Source organism: Cervus canadensis, chromosome 26 (genome assembly GCF_019320065.1).
Source record: "Cervus canadensis isolate Bull #8, Minnesota chromosome 26, ASM1932006v1, whole genome shotgun sequence".
Taxonomy (NCBI): Eukaryota; Metazoa; Chordata; class Mammalia; order Artiodactyla; family Cervidae; genus Cervus; species Cervus canadensis.
Genome location: NC_057411.1, coordinates 26,615,357 through 26,632,998, shown reverse-complemented (window position 1 = coordinate 26,632,998; position 17,642 = coordinate 26,615,357). Strand labels below are relative to the sequence as shown.

Below are 17,642 nucleotides of genomic sequence, written 5' to 3'. Positions count from 1 at the left end.
TTGGAGCCAGTCTGTTGTTCCATGTCCAGTTCTAACTGTTGCTTCCTGACCTGCATACAGGTTTCTCAAGAGGCAGGTCAGGTGGTCTGGTATTCCCATCTCTCTCAGAATTTTCCAGTTTATTGTGATCCACACAGTCGAAGGCTTTTGCATAGTCAATAAAGCAGAAATAGATGTTTTTCTGGAACTCTCTTGCTTTTTTGATGATCCAGCGGATATTGGCAATTTGATCTCTGGTTCCTCTGCCATTTCTAAAACCAGTTTGAACATCTGGAAGTTCACGGCTCACATATTGCTGAAGGCTGGCTTGGAGAATTTTAAGCATTACTTTACTAGCGTGTGAGATGAGTGCAATTGTGCGGTAGTTTGAGCATTCTTTGGGACTGCCTTTCTTAGGGATTGGAATGAAATCTGACCTTTTCCAGTCCTGTGGCCACTGTTGAGTTTTCCAAATTTGCTGGCATATTGAGTGCAGCACTTTCACAGCATCATCTTTCAGGATTTGAAATAGCTCAACTGGAATTCCATCACATCCACTAGGTTTGTTCATAGTAATGCTTTCTAAGGCCCACTTGACTTCACATTCCAGGATGTCTGGCTCTAGGTGAGTGATCACACCATCGTGATTATCTGGGTCATGAAGATCTTTTTTGTACAGTTCTTCTGTGTATTCTTGCCACCTCTTCTTAATATCTTCTGCTTCTGTTAGGTCCATACCATTTCTGTCCTTTATTGAGCCCATGTTTGCATGAAATGTTCCCTTGGTATCTCTAATTTTCTTGAAGAGAGCTCTAGTCTTTCCCGTTCTGTTGTTTTCCTCTATTTCTTTGAATTGATCGCTGAGGAAGGCTTTCTCATCTCTCCTGTCTATTCTTTGGAACTCTGCATTCAATTGGGAATATCTTTCCTTTCCTCCTTTGCTTTTTGCTTCTCTTCTTTTCACAGCTATTTGTAATCCCTCCTCAGACAACCATTTTGCCTTTTTCATTTCTTTTCCGTGGGGATGGTCTTGATCCCTGTCTCCTGTACAATGCCATGAACCTCTGTCCACAGTTCATCAGGCTCTCGGTCTATCAGATCTAGTTTCTTAAATATATTTCTCACTTCCACTGTATAGTCATAAGGGATTTGATTTAGGTCATACCTGAATGGTCTAATGGTTTCCCCTATTTTCTTCAGTTTAAGTCTGAATTTGGCAATAAGGAGTTCATGATCTGAGCCACAGTCAGCTCCGGGTCTTGTTTTTGCTGACTGTATAGAGCTTCTCCATCTTTGGCTGCAAAGAATATAATCAGTCTGATTTCGGTGTTGACCATCTGGTGATGTCCATGTGTAGAGTCTTCTCTTGTGTTGTTGGAAGAGGGTGTTTGCTATGACCAGTGTGTTCTCTTGGCAAAACTCTATTAGCCTTTGCCCTGCCTCATTCCGTACTCCAAAGCCAAATTTGCCTGTTACTCCAGGTGTTTCTTGACTTCCTACTTTTGCATTCCAGTCCCCTATAATGAAAAGGACATCTTTTTTGGGTGTTAGTTCTAAAAGGTCTTGTAGGTCTTCACAGAACCATTCAACTTCAGCTTCTTCAGCGTTACTGGTTGGGGCATAAGCTTGGATTACCGTGATATTGAATAGTTTGCCTTGGAAATGAACAGAGATCATTCTGTCATTTTTGAGACTGCATCCAAGTACCGCAAGGTAGATGTTATCATCTTCAATATCCAGATCATGGAACTGAGGCTCAGACAGCTTAATTAGCTTGCCTGGAACTTACATATATGGCTCATGTAAGGCAGAGCTGAAAACGAAACACTGATTTCCTTCCTCTTAAGCCAGTGTTTTTTCCATTGTTTCCAGTGTACCACACTGTTTACATGGTTACTATGATTGTTTTTACTGGTTTGTTGCTTATTATTGAATTAAATTTGTTCTATCATGCCAATGTAGCTAGTTAGATAGGGTATCTCTTATTTCTTTGATGTTTTCTAATGCTTACTACAGGCCTCTGGAAAGAGGAAATACTCAATGAATGGAAGTTGATTTTCATTCGATCAATTTATTTGCCAAAATACACAGATCTTTGCCTTTGAGATATTTTGCAGTTATTTATGGGAGAAATTTCAGAGTCCATTGACTGGCAGGCATGGGAGCAAATGTCTGGCACATACAAGCAGTCAGCATGACTGGTAATCAAGTCACCGACCAAAACCAGGTCAGCCAGTTCCTCTGCAATGTTCTTCTACCCTCTGAAACTCTGTGACCTGGCATCCCAGGAATTTCCTCTGTATCCATCAGCCAGAGTCCTTTGCGAGTGTCCTTTGTGGTGACCCTGGGTGGCTATATATTTACTCATTTCACAATATTAATTAAAAGTTAAGTGGTCATTGCTATCTCTAAAAGGACTGTTTAACGTCATCGGGGTGACAGGTGCCATACCAAACCTAATGTGCAATGCCCTTCTGTAGTGACCACCATGGACTTTCTGATTTCACAGGTATCTGAGTCCTGCAAGCTGTTGGTCATACCATGACAATCGAATGTCCGACCCTGGGTCAGCTGGCTAGTTAGCTGTTTTCTCTGGGTGTGGGCAGGCGTTTGTTGTGAATCAACCCATGAAACAGCTAGTTAGCATTTTTTAGTGTTTCTCTTGACAGCCCTTGTTTATTGAAACTTTCTACAGGTAAATGATGGAGAAGTTGCTCCATATTATCCCCCGCTATTTCCCCAATTGAAAAATTAGGCAATTAAGATGCTAAAAGGTAAGAAAAAAGTCAGTATAGGGAATGAAATCCTGGATATGAAGCTTCCAGTCTTTTCCTCGTTCAGAGCAGCAGGAGCCCTCCAGGGGTCGGATGAGAGGGATAATCTCGATTCAGAGAAGCAGGACCTGTGGGTGCCTCAGGCAGGGGGCAGATGACTGCTGCCTGCCTGGCAGAGTGGAGCAGTCAAATGCACAGCCTGCCTGGGTTTGCGTCCCAGCTCTGCCACACGCTAGCTGCAGGATCCGGGAAAGTAACTTAGCCTCTATGTGCTGTGCTTTGTCGTTGCTCAGTCACTCAGTCGTGTCCGACTCTTTGCGGCCCCGTGGACTGCAGCACGCCAGGCCTCGCTGGCCTTCACCACCTCCCGGAGCTTGCTCAAACTCACGTCCACTGAGTCGGTGATGCCACCCAGCCGCCTTGTCCTCTGTGGGCCCCTTCTCCTCCTGCCTTCAGTCTTTCCCAGCGTTGTGCTCTGCCCATCCATAAATAGGAGTTATAATGGTGCTTCCCTCACAAGGCTGTTATGAGCATTAAATGAGCTGATACAGCACCCCCACCCCAATCTGCGGGTTCTGGTTAGCATCCTCAGATTCAGGCAACCACAGACCCACCCAGGCGATACCAAGGGCTGACTGTAAATGCCATTTTATATAAGGGTTCTCAGCATCTGTGGATTTGGGTATCAGCTGGGGTCCTGGAATCAGTCTCCTCAGATGCCGAGGGGTGACTCTCTATATAAAGCATATTGACCAGCATCTGGCACTCAGTAAGTGCTGTGTTTAAGTTTTAAAAAAGGAAAAGAAGAAAGCAAAAACAAACAAACAAACAAAAACCCTCCTCTCTTTTCAATGTCATCAGCTCCACACCTCTGACAATCTTGCCAATCTTCTCTTCTATCGCAATTATGTTTACCCTTTAAACAGCGCTGCGGTTACTGAGAGGTCCTTTGAACAGAAATCTTAGTTAAAATCTGAAACATTCCCATCACATTCCCCAATAGCCAATCTCTAGGGCCAGTTTCTGGTCCCCAAAGCCTGACATATCCCAGTGTGGAGGGAAGGAGCAATGAGGAATTGGAGCATATTCTGCAGAAACACTGGCGACACCGGTAGGAGTGTGATTCTATTACATTTACAAATGTGCGTTTGAAGTGAGCTGATTACTGAGTCATTTCTCCTTCTCCAGCTACCACCACCCAACCAAAGAGAAGAGGCCACTTCTCTCGGTGCCCCAAACAGTACAAGCATTACTGCATTAAAGGCAGATGTCGCTTCGTGGTGGCCGAGCAGACGCCCTCCTGCGTGTAAGTGGAGCACAGCGCTTACAAGCCAAGGGGTACAGCCTGGAGCTGGCTTGGGGTGGGGGGAGGTGACAGGAGCGGAAAGTCTGACCTAACCCAGCCATCTGTCAGGTCACAGTTCTCCCTGGCCCTACCCAGCCCCCCCAAACCCCGCCCCACTTGTTTAGGGGCGGTGACTTACGGAGAAACTGACGCACACTTTCTTGCTGAAATCTGAGCATGCAGGAGTCCAGATCGCCTTCGGGGGTGGGCTCATGTTCCTCTGCTGTCTTGAGCAGGCAAAACTGTTTCTGTCTAGTGTTAAGGGTGCTTTTCAGCTCAAATAAACTCTGGTGTGGTTCAAACTCGAACACATTCTTCTGGCATTTGTTAGGTGGTTCACTGTGAATGTAAATATGAAGGAAATTTCTGCCAAATCCAAAGCTACTTTTGCAGGTGTCAATTAAGTGCATGGAAATCAGTCCTATTTTTAGAGATCCATAAAGTCTGTTTAGTACAGCAGGAGACTGGGAGGAGAGTTCTCTTTCCAACTCTTGGTAGATTGAGTCCAAGTTTAATTTTACTCAGGCACAAACAAATTTTCTGCATATCTTAAATATTTAGTTTCTGCTAAAGATGTCTTGCTAAAGTGCTGAGACTTTACCTTATAAAAGAACAAGGTGACTTTTTTTAAAATATAATTTTGACCTAAATTTCATAGAATGCTTATGTTCTTCTGTGTAGTTGCCCCAGTATTCTTCCCCCCACCCCACCCCCACAAGTATCTCAGGACAGTGATTCCAAGCCCTGATATAGTGGGGAAATTGAAGAGTTGTGGACTTCTTCAAAGTTTGATTATAATTTAATTCAATTAAGAAAACAATATACATAGGTAATACTTAGAGGGAAATAAGAAAAAACCTAATGTAACGAAATAAGGAAAATGTGCTTACATGTGTTGGGAAAGATAGAGCTGATTTTTAAATATTTTATGTATTTGCTTACTGGCTTGGGAGAATATAATGAATTTTTAAAAGATTAATGCCTCTTAACCCAGTACATTTCTCTTACTGGTCCCTATGTCTGTACATGTATTGTTCTTTAATATTGCGGCCTTCTAGAATGAAAATCACAGGTGTAATCTACCTGCCTGGTCTTCCCAGGTGGCTCAGTGGTATAGAATCTACCTGTAATGCAGGAGACTAGGGTTCAATCCCTGGGTTGGGAAGATCCCCTAGAGGAGGAAGTGTCAACCCACTCCAGTATTCTTGCCTGGAAAATTCCATGGACAGAGGAGCCTGGCAGCCTGTGGGTTACCAAGAGTTGGACATGACTTAGCAACTAAGCAACAGCAGAATTACCCAGCCTGTCTCCCTCAGTCAGAGGTTAAAACCCATTTCCTCCAGAGCGCCTCTGATGCTGCCTTAACTTTTTTGGTTGTTTTATTTTGTTTTTCTTTTATTAGGATTATATTGAATTTACAAACTAATTCAGGGAGAGCTGACATCTTTATATGTAAAGGAAGTCATGGTCATACTTTGAACTGTAATTGTTTCTTCTTACTTGTTTCCAGAATAATCATAGCTTCTCAGTAGATTATCTGGTCTCTAGTCTCCTCTCTAATATCATCTTGAATCACTCCTCTCACTGACCTTTTTGGTTTTATATATATATATATATATATATATATATATGTTTTCACTGATGTATAGTTGAATGGCTTGACTTTCCAGCCATATTTCTCACCACATTCTCAAATGTTCTTATGAAATCCTACATTCCTTTGCAGGGTTTATTAGACAAGCTATTCTCATAGTCTGGAAAGTTTATTCTTACTGGAGCTTTAAAATACAGCTCAAACATGAACTCCTCCTGGATCCCTGCATTGATTTGAGTTGGATGTTCTTCCTCAGTGATCTTGTCATGTTTCAGTGAAAAGCTCTTTCCCCCTGGAGTATCACTGTTGGTTTCTCTGAACCTCCCTTCTGTGACTGAGCTCCTAGAGGGCAGGGATGATGGCTTATTCATTCTTACATTCCAGTGCCAAGCACAGGGCCTAGAATTTACCAGGTGCTCAAGAAACATCTGATGGATAAATGAACAGTCCCTCTGTCACAGTTCATCTAGTGCTGTGTCTGCGTGCATGCTGAGCCGCTTCAGTCATGTCCCACTCTTTGAGACCCTATAGATTGCAGTCTGCCAGGCTCCTCTGTCCATGGGATTCTCCCAGCAAGAATACTGAGTGGGGTTGCCATTTCCTCTTCCAGGGGCTCTTCCTGACCCAGGGATGGAAATGGCATCTCTTACATCTCCTGCATTGGCAGATGGGTTCTTTACCACTGGGGGCTTCCCTGGTGGTTCAGACAATAAAGAGGTAAAGAACTTGCCTGCAAAGCAAGAGATCCGGGTTTGATCTAGTGCTGTGCTGAATGTCAATTCCAAGGCTTTAATCTGAACCAGAAACACCTTCTTAGTGGTGAAATGGTGTAAAACCAAGGAGGGCAGTGGGGTGGTGGGAAGGAAGAACATTGGAGTCTTTGGAGTAAAATACACTTAAGATTTTGTTTCAACCAACTATGAGCAGCATTAGCAATGAGTTGTTTATCTTTCCTGGGTGTTTAATTATCTCTAAAAGAAGATAATAATATCCTTCTTGCAAGTGTTGAAAATTAAGCAAAAGAATACCTCAAGCAAAAATATTTATTATGGTACCCAGCACAGAGTAAATGTTCCATAAATGTACTATTGAATTGAATGGGAGCTATTCAACTAGGCTTCGCCTTTTAGACGATTTGGTGTAGCACAGATTCAGGCAAAACTGTCTTGCCACTGGCGATTATGCCATCTTGGGAAACCAGAAATTTCTCCTTTTGTTTGGGATCATGGGAGTTGTGGACTCCTGTCTTTATATAAAAAACCAAAGTGTGTGTTTCAAATAACTCAATCCCTTCTTAGTCTTCTCAGTATTTTATTGGGGTGGAGGGGGATGGGGATGATTTGTTTCCAGATACATAACTTTTATTTTAGATGGCACAGCTCACTTGCTGTTGTTTAGTCGTTAAGTCATGTCTGATTCTTTGCCACCCCATGGACTGTAGCCAGCCAGGCTTCTCTGTCCATGGGATTTCCTAGATAAGAATACTGGAGTGGATTGCCATTTCCTTCTCCAGTGGATCTTCCCAACCTTGGGACTGAACCCTCGAACCCAAGTCTTTTGCAGGAGACAGGCGAATTCTTTACCCTTGAGCCACCTTGGAAGTCCAGTGGTTCATCCGGTAAAGAATCTGCCTGCCAGGCAGGAGCCTCAGGAAATGAGAGTTTGATCCCTGGGCAGTGTTACATGTGGTTGGACAACTTGGGAGCCAGACTTCCTGTGTTTGAATCCTAGCCCCCATTCACCTACTTTCTTTATATCTCAGCTTCTCCATCTTCCAAAAGGGGTTAATAATACTATTTCAAAGGTTGTTATAAGGATCATTTAGTTGATACTTATAAAGTTCTTACAATAGTGCCTAGTGATTATTTCAGAACAGAGATCCCAGAGTCCTCAAGGGTCATAGCATCTTTAAATGTTATTTTTAATTTATGAGATGTTTATTAAATAAAAACTTGTTCATTTGCTCAGCATTTATTAAACATTTGCTAGCATCTTTCACCCTTTTCCTCTTCCTTTCCCACTGAAATGACCATTAGCTGATACGGTATTAATTAGATGAGCAATGAAATAACATGAGTCATTGTAACTAGCTGTGTAAGGGTTTGACCTTCTACATAGCTTCACTGGGTTGTAACTTATAGAAAGGACTGCTTACTGAGAAATTCATTTAAAGCTTGGGTGAGTAACTGAACCCAGAGCTTATAATTAGGAAAACATTCTAAAAGAGTAGCAAGTAATTGCCATGTACTTTATGGGCAAAGTTATTGTTTAAAAATGCCGTATTTAGTAAATTTGTTAAAGAAACATTCCAGCTAATTAGATGAGACTATATTTGTAGATTTTAATTATAACCTTTAAAAAACCCATTAAAACCTCCCTCCCACACTTGCAATTAAAAGTGATTCCCGCCCCCCCAATTTCCAGTTCTATGTGCAAGAGATTTTTTGATACTTCAGATATTTCTAAGCTCTCTTCCTGTTATTTTGACCTTGCGATGAAGAGCCTAGCTATCTTGCAGGAAGCAATTTTCCCTCATACATCCTGGGGTCATTTTACAATAGATGGCCTCAGGTGGTTTTTTTCTCCTTTGCTTACACAGAGCCTCATCTTTCAACTGATGACTGTGACCAAGCTAGTTTTTCTTTTCTTTTTTTTAATCATTGTAGCAGCTACAATATCATCAGTCAGGGACCTCCTTATTTGAGAAATAAGGCTGCCTTGGCTTTCTATCAGATATAGACTCTAGAGTGGCTTGGCAATAGATACCTTCTTAAACAAACAAAGACAACAAAAAAAATGAAATTACACAGTTTTTTTTAAGAAGCAGAGCTTCATCTTTCTGAGATTTAAATAATTATGTATACGACCAGTATCTCTTTGTGTTTGGAATGAGTCTGAGGAGAAAAAAAGAGAAGATATTTGATAGCCAAAAGTAGTGATGTTACAACATATCATTTTGGTTTTCAAATATCTTCAGACAAACTTTTTATGCATCCTTTAGGCATCTGACACAAGTCAGGGACTGCAATGGACAGTCCCCAGATTACTGAATTTCAAGTGGTGCTTAATCAAATGGCTCTGTAACTTCAGACAGGGGGCATCTGCTAAGTTGAGGTCAACTCAGGACTGTATTGATGAAGTTGATGAGAGAATGAGAGGGGGGATTGAGGTATTTGGAGAGCTTGCTGATTTCTGATTCTTTCACTTTACCATGACCATGCAGCAAAGGGGCCTTTAGAGAGCAGAGGGAAAGGTGGGGCTTCCCGATGACTCAGAGGGTAAAGAGTCTCCCTGCAACGCAGTAGGCACAGGTTTGATCCTTGGGTGGGGAAGATCCCCTGGAGGAGGAAATGGCAACCCACATCAGTATTCTTGCCTGAAAAATCCTATGGACAGAGGAGCCTGGTGGGCTACAGTCCATGGCGTTCCCAAAAGAGTCAGACACGACCTCGCTTCTAAGCACACAGGGAATGGTGCACAGATCTGAAACTGTGGCTTTAGAGAATCAGATAAAGGAAGTGGAGAGGACATCTATTGTGTTTTGAGGGGATGCAGCTGGGAAGATGGTGAATGGAAGAGACTTACCTAATCTGCGACTCCTACAAGCATTAGAACCAGAACTGATATATGGAAGATCAAAAGAGAGTCCAGGGGATGGGGGAAGGTATGTGGAGAGAAATCCTGTAAAATAACAGGATTTATTTTTGTACGTTTTTGTACGTTCCATGTTTGATCATATAAAACTGTATACTTTAAATATAATTTATAATAGGAGAACTCAGGCACAGTGAAACTCTTTGTATCACCCTCTGATGAAATGGGAAATCCTGGGGATTTTTGAATTCCCTGTCCAGGGATATTTAAGCACTTGAGAGTGCTGTATAGGGGATTTTATCACCCCCTCCCTTTCAAATTCAGAATCTAAAATTTCAAGGTCGATTTTAGTGTTACCCTCCCCGTTTATGTATCTTAGACATATTGTTAATGATGTCCAAAGGATAACAGGTTTTCAGCAAAGAATGAAATTTCTCATGAACACTGTGATTGTACAGCTTAAACACATTTTTTTAAAGGAATTGTACCCTTTGTTAATTCCAAGTAATGAAAAAAGTTGTTAACTTCTTCAACAAAGAAATAGTAGAGATTCTTAAAAGTCTTTTACTTTTTGACCTTTTTGCCCTGTTTCTGTTCTGTTTTTATAGCTGTGATAAAGGCTATGCTGGGGCCAGATGTGAGCGAATTGACTTGTTTTACCTAAGAGGAGACAGAGGGCAGATTTTGGTGATTTGTTTGATAGCAGTTATGGTAATTTTTATCATTTTGGTGGTCAGTATCTGCACATGCTGTCAGTAAGTATTTTTAAATTTAATTTTAAGGAAGTCTAAAAACTTTTATCTTTCCTGTCTTCTTTCCTTCCCTCCTTCCTGCCTTTTCTCTTTACCTTTTTTAAAAATTTAAATTGCTTTTTACAGTTCCCCATCATTTATTCTGAAGCATTTATAATAAACACATGACATGATTTTTGTCATTTTTCTAAGCGTAATTATACTTAAAATAAAATTTATATAAATCCTCTGAGAAAGAGGAAGTGGGCAAGATGGATGAAGGCGACCCAAACGTATAAACTTATAAGATAAACAGGTCATGGGATGTAATGTACACATAGTGATTATAGTTAATAATATAGTCTTGAATATTTGAAAGTTTCTTAGAGAGGAGATCTGGAAAGTTCTCATCACAAGAATGAAAAATTTTGCAAATGTGGAGATGGATATTAAATACTAAACTTACTGTGGTGGTCATTTTCAATATAAACAAATATCAAGTCATACCTGAAATGAATAAAATGTTATACGTCAATTATATATCAATTAAAAAAGTCAGTTTTGTTGTTCAGTTGCCAGGTCAGGTCCAACTCTCTGCAACCCCATGAACTGCAGCACGCCAGGCCTCCTGGTCCTTCACTATCTCCCTGAGTTTGAGCTGTCATCCCCTTCTCCTCCTTCCTTCAATCTTTCCCAGCATCAGGGTCTTTTCCAGTGAATCAGCTCTTCATGTCAGGTGGCCAAAGGTTTGGTGCTTCAGCTTCAGCATCAGTCCTTCCAATGAATATTCAGGGTTGATTTCCTTTAGGATTGACAGGTTTAATCTTGTAGTCCAAGGAAATAAAAAAAAGTCAATTATTTAGCCCTAGAGTCCATCACCTTTTATGTAAGTTTGTTAATAGTTTAAACAATACTTTTCTTAAACTGTACCGTGGCACAAAAACTTTGAAAGATAGAAACAAAAGTATTTTTTATTAGTCACATTAAAATAATGAATTTTATTATTAAGATGCCTGCACTGTTTCTCCTGTCTCTATTTTTCATTATATACCTCAACTTTGTTAATCAAGAAAATCCTTGTTTTTTTCTGTGAGACTGAATGGCTTAGTACAATGCTTTAGTTTTGGAAACTCATCAAATTTTTATCAGACCAGGACTCCCACACAGCGTGCTAAAAAAGCATTTTTTTCAAATGCTACCTTCATGTCTTGAGAAGCCTCCTAAACTGTACTTTGGACTGTGGTTCTCATTACAGGAGGGTGTTAGATGATTCCTTTCTTTACAGCATTCTTGGTAGAAAAGCATTAACACAGCTACCAGCTGTCTACAGAGATTTTTGTCCCAGCTGTGCCATCAAACACTTTTGAGAACTTGGACAAACTTCTTAATCTCGTTAAACTTTAATTTTATTTTCTGTAAAATGAGAGGATTAAACTCTCATTTACAAATAATCTGTAGGATTCCTTCTAGATATAAAATTGAAAGATATTTGTAACATTTTACTTCCTTTATGACAAAAAGGAATTTTAGAATGCCAAGTTTGGGGCAGAGTGGGGAAATGCTCTATTTTATTACATTCATTTTGTATCATATTTTAAGAAAACTGAACTGCACTACAGAATATCTAATACATTTCTTAAATAATTTATCTAGAAACTAATTAACATATTCAGAGATTATCCTCATTCTCTTAGTTTTATGTCAGTTTCCATTTTGTACTATCTTTTATTTACATACTAAATAATGCTTATCAGTCTATTCTATAAAATGACTTGGCCTGAAAAGTTTTCTTGTGCTCAACAAGCTCTATCCACAATCAAGTATTATATTCCTCCTATGTAGCTATAACTACATTCTCTCTGTATTTTTGCTATTGTAGCTATTTGAGCCTAGAGAAAGGGATGGGTTAAGAGAGAACCTAAATTTTTATTTTAATGAACCTGTACATTTTTACCATTCTGGAAATAAGATCATAGGCTTTCTTGACGTTTAATTTTGTGACTGCATTAACTAAAAGGACCATGCTAATTTCTAACACTTTGTTTTCCAAGTCCTCTTCGGAAACGTCGGAAAAGAAGAAAGAAGGAAGAAGAAATGGGAACTCTGGGTAAAGAATTAACTCCTATAAATGATGATATTCAAGAGACTAGTATTGCTTAATGGTAAGTATGATAAACTTAGTAGATGGGGAGCTCTTCAGGTGACATTTGCCTGGTGAAGTGGGGTTTAATGGCATCCAGTAAATCATTGATTGGAATTTGATTATGTTTAAAAACATCTAAAAATAAATTGACATTTTTTTCATTGAATCTGAAGCCAAATAAAAGACTTTATCATATCTTTCTTTTGCATGGTACCACAGAGATAGAATATAGACTTTTACACAGTTTTTCTGATGCACTTAGATCATTCTGGTTTCTGGTTCTGCATGGTTGTGGTGGTTGTTTTATATTCTTATAAAATATTATAAGATATTTGATATATTTTTCACTGGGGGACACAAATAAAAATTTTAGTTTAGACATCTCACTTTGAAAGGAAATAGCAAAAGCAGTGTTTTAATAATAACCACATTTACAGAGCATTTACTGCATTCCAAGCACTGTTCAAGGCTCTTTTAAATGCTCCATCATTTGAGATCCCAGCAGGAATCACAAATTCTCTCAGATGATCCAACAAAGGCATTTTGATGAAGGGGCTGGGAGGGCAGGGTTGAGGGAACCCATAGGAATATTGAGGCTCCCAGAGTCTAGCAACTGCTGGAGGCTGTCCCCCACCTGGGCCTGAAAGGGCTGAAGATCACTTACCTTGCCATTGAGAAGCTGGCTGTGCTCTCGGGCCCACCAGGCAGAAGCTGTAGCTATGGATGGGACTAGCCACGGTCAGCACCTGAACAAGGAAGGAAGCAGGAGCAGGAGAAGAATATCCCCAAACCTCTGTCCTCTTGCCTTCAGATCTTCAGCAAGTACCTTTCACTAGCCAAACCCAACAGGAACTTGGGGGGCAGGGGAGCCCATGTGAAGCAGTCCATAGATCAGGCTGCAGTCTGGGCTCCCCCTGGAGTAATGAGCAGGGGAAGGCTCCAGGGGGCAGATGGAACATAGTTGGCTGAGTCAGGCAGGGCAATCTGGTCTATAATGGCATCAAACCCCACCAAGCTGGTTTAAAATAAAGGCGATGTATTGCCTCACATGCACTGGCAGTCCAGAGGAAAGAGAACATTCACATTTGCTTGTACCAGAGTTCTCATGCAGAGAACTATTATTTCTGCCTTTCTGCTTACCATTCCAAGAGTTGGCTTCATCCTTGGCTAAGTCCTTTTAGGTCATAGAAGAAGCTAGCAGCAACCATGGCCACATGCTGCCTTGTTCATCCAGCAGGAGAAAATGGTGGCTTTCCATAGCTTGCCCAGCAAAATCTCCTTTTCCAGAATTGCTCAGCAGAACAATAGAATACAGTAAATGATTATCGAGAAATTATAATGTCCTTCTTGCTTATTATCAGAATGACATGAATGAATTGAAAACAAAAATGCTGATTCTGGAGGTTTTTGTTTTATTTTTGGTGTGTGTGTGTATGTTTTATGAGATAGCAAGGAGAATAGGTGGATCATGCCCTGAAAAACCTGGAGCTCCCTAAAGGTTTCTGCAAAGCCTTTTTAAAGGGCAAGTGGGAGGTGGAATGGCTGGGTAGGTGATCAGCTTGTGTAGTTCTCTGAATGGCTGATGATGAGGCAGCAGGGTGTTGTCATAGGGATTAACATTATCAGTTTTAAGGTTCCAGGAGACTTGGGGCTATGTGTTCAGGGTCATCAGGTAGGTAACTTCTTCCATTTGGTGGGAGGTTTTCCCATCGCCAAAACAAGTCAGGAAATTTGCATCAAATACTATTAGGTACTTGAGACAGTACATAAAGCAGAGGATATGGGTGAAGGCAGGTCTCAGGAAGGCCCCATAGGGTCTTGCTCGGTTACAATTCCCCCCTTTCCTTGTATATTCCTCAATCTTGAGGAGAACAAGTTTTGAAGAAGAAAAGGAATACAGGTTCAAATAGAGAGGTTAATAATAAACTTGACAGAGGTACCCACAGAGTACCCACAGTTTCCTGCTTGGGTTTTGTGTGTGTTTTTCTTTCTTTCTTCTTTTTTTTATTACATAATAAGTTTCTTTTTAATGACTTGCTTTTTTCTTTTTCTTTTTTTTTTCTTTCCTTTTTCCTATAGTCTATGAAGATTACTCCAGGCTGATGACAAGTTACAAAGTATCTTCTTACTCATTTGAAAATGGACAAAATGTGTCTCAGGAAACAGCTAGCAAAATGAATTTTAAATAATGTATTTACTTTTTGTCAGTAATGTTAATTTGTGTTGTTTACTATGTTTTTATAATAATAATAAGTAATTTTATTATTATATAGTATTTGGGAAAAGCACCCAGTTAAGCAGGGACATTTTAATAAACTTCCAGTTAAGTTTTGTCACCAAAATTACTAGTCAAACAAAAAAGACGAGTAGGAAGGAGTTTAGATCTTAGGAATTGCATTAATAATAAAACTACCATTTATCCAACATTTACTATGTGCTAAGAGTTTGAAATACATTATTTCTTTTAATTCTTTCAAAAACCTATGATCCTTATTTCTCATGTATAGAAACAGACCTTAAGAAGCTAAAGGACATTCCCTGATGGCTTAGATGGTAAAGAATCTGCCTGCAATGCAGGAGACCCGGATTTGATCCCTGGGTCTTGAAGATATTCTGGAGAAGGGAATGGCAACCTACTCCAGTATTCTTGCCTGGAGAATCCCATGGACAGAAAAGCCTGGCAGGCCACAGTCCATGGGGTTGCAAAGAGTCAGACACAACTAACACAACACAAGAAGTTAAATAATCTAACCCTGATTTATAGAATTAGGAATTGGTGGAGCTGAAATTGGAACCAATATTTAGCCAAGTTCAAAGTTTGCTCTTAACCATCATTTTTGTTCACTGGAGTTGTTGCAACCTAATGCACAATGTGTCCAAGACATTACACTAAACTGTGTGTGCAATGACTGAGGCACTGGTACATTTTCCTGCAGAAACTCAGGTCGCAGAGTCCTGGATATACGATACTGTTACCATCATGCTTTCTATGGGCTTGACTTTCATTATGTTTCTTTGCTCCTTTGTAAATGCTCAGTGATATACATACATTTTTACATTTCTAAAGCAAACGGATTTGTCCCACAGTTAGGAAAATGACAGAGATGGAAGGTAATTGCATGACCATCTTTAAGCTCCAGATAAATGTTTATGCTTGCTAAAGGATAGATAAAGCGCTGGAAGAGGCTATTCATCCTGGGGTAAATGGTCAGGGACAGCACAGCAGAGCCCAGGCAGAGATGTATGAGACATATCCTCATTTTTGTTCTTCTGGGGCTTCCCAGGTGGCACTAGTGGTAAAGAACTCACCTGCTAATGCAGAATACTTAAGAGACACAGGTTCGATCCCTGGGCTGGGAAGATCCCCTGGAGGAGGGCATGGCAACCCATTTTAGCACTCTTGCCTGAGAGAGTCCCATGGATAGAGGAGCCTTGTGGGCTATGGTCCATGGGGTCACAAAGAGTCGGACACAACTGAAGTGTCTTAGCACACAAGAGAACAGTACCTGTGAGTGCTCTCAGATGAATTTTGGTGCAATCAAATTATGACCGTAGTCACCTGTTACGTGGGACCATCTTGCCAAATGCTCCTTCAACTCCATATTACATTTAATAAAGATTCTTTTTAAATCTGAAAAAGCAGAATGCACATTTAGTCAAAATTCCATAAAATATGGAATTTCCTACATTGGCTGGGTGGATCATTTATAAAAACTGATGGCAGATGTCCTCAAATTACTACAATTTGGCTGTTGTGCCTGTCGGCAAAGCAGCTTTTCCAGAATCTTTGTAAATTCTAATTTGCAGTGTAGACTTCATGCCTGAAATGAAGCAGAGAATTCAGAGAAAAGGTGAAGTTCTGTATTACTTTTTTATCACACGCCGTATTTCAAGTGAGAATGAGGCCATGCTTAAGTATAACACAGAAATAGCTCAAATATCAGTAAGAACTAGGTCAAACAATGACCATCCTTGAAATAGGATCAATTTCACCTGATTCATGTTGTATACACTCTTTTCAAAAGCTTCTTCTGAGTTTCTTCATGCTTTCTCTTTCTCAGTCTTTACTAAGAGTGCTTGAAACAAATGTTCATTAGAGCATTTAAAATTTTTAAAAATGCTATAAATATTTCTTCTTTCCTTAACCGAGGTTGGTTGACCAATGGAATCTCTCAAGGCAATTCAAGCTTGGAAATTTTGTTTTGATGCTAAAATGTGTCTCTTGAAATTTGGTAGATCTGAACTACCAAGAAAGAACTTCAAAGATTTTCCTATGTTTTTAAAATGTATTTTATAATTTTTTTTTTTTTTGCCTATACTGAATGACCTCATTTATGTAAACTGTCAGTATTATCATGTAATAAAATAAATTTATTTTTAAAACAAAGCAAATATATATTTGCTTAGGAATTTTCTATTGTTACCACACATTTTTAATAGAAATAAAATTGAGCATTATTGCCTTACAAAACCTTGTGTTTTATAGCAACTGTCATGAATACCTTTGAAATAGTTTACTCTGACCATATTTTGTCCTTGGAAACTGAAGAATTTGAAAATATGGTAGACACTTATGAGACTGGCTACTCAGCGGCCTGGCCATATTTTTAACCTCACCTCCGTGGTGCTAGTGGTAAAGAACCCGCCTGCCAATGCAGGAGATGCAAGAGACGTGGGTTCGATCCCTGGGTTGGGGAATCCCCTGGAGAAGGGAATGGCAGCCCACTCCAGTATCCTTGCCTGGAGAACCTCCTGGACAGGGCAGCCTGGTAGGCTACAGTCCATGGGGTTGCAAAGAGTTGGACACAATTGATCATGAGCACCAGCTGTATTTGGTTGATCTAAGGTAGGCAATTAGTGAAATTGGGCCAATTGGAGTCATTTCCAGGGAAATTGGGAACTTGAAATAAAGTTATCCTTCTTTGGGTTCTTGGAGTATACAGATGTGCAATTCAAAGTTATTGACAGTCATGTTTTGTTCCGTGAGGACCAGAAAAGCAAAGAACCTGGTGAAAGAGGAACCGAGGTGAGCGGCGAGTTTCCTGACAGCCTGAGTTCCTGTCCCATGCAGTCTCAGAGTTTAGCTTCATTTGGTTCCTGTGTGTAGCCTCCATGAGACCTGTCAGTATCTTTGTAATGAGTTCCTCCTTTGGCTTAAGCTAGTGCTATTTGGATTTCTATGACTTGGAACCAAGATCTTGACTAACATCCAGAGATCGCGGATGACAGTTTCTTAAAGCAGACATGATGTCCTTTATGAGACGGTACAATCAAATAATGCCTTCAATTAGAGAAGCATTTCTAGCAATGATATTCCATTTGTCACCGTATAGCCATTCAGGATAATGATTGCAGGGGAGCGTGGAGACTGAGTAGACAGTCCAGCAAGCACTGATTGGGCATCTCCTGTATTCTAGGTACTGCACCACCCACTGTGACAAATGTAAGGAGGGATAGGACACGGGCCCTTGGACAGTCTACA

At 40.2% G+C, this 17,642-nt stretch overlaps 1 protein-coding gene across 2 annotated transcripts in view; it reads left to right on the top strand.

The window, feature by feature from the left end:
• BTC (betacellulin) overlaps positions 1-16,625 on the top strand; it is a 49,334-nt gene extending 32,709 nt beyond the window's left edge. For both annotated transcript variants that reach the window (XM_043448287.1, XM_043448286.1), the window contains 4 exons: positions 3,942-4,059; positions 9,895-10,041; positions 12,069-12,179; positions 14,240-16,625. In XM_043448287.1, coding sequence (XP_043304222.1) covers positions 3,942-4,059; positions 9,895-10,041; positions 12,069-12,177 — 374 coding nt within the window. In that variant the 3' untranslated portion in view covers positions 12,178-12,179; positions 14,240-16,625. The remainder of the gene's footprint in view (positions 1-3,941; positions 4,060-9,894; positions 10,042-12,068; positions 12,180-14,239) is intronic.
• Positions 16,626-17,642: the final 1,017 nt, after the last annotated feature.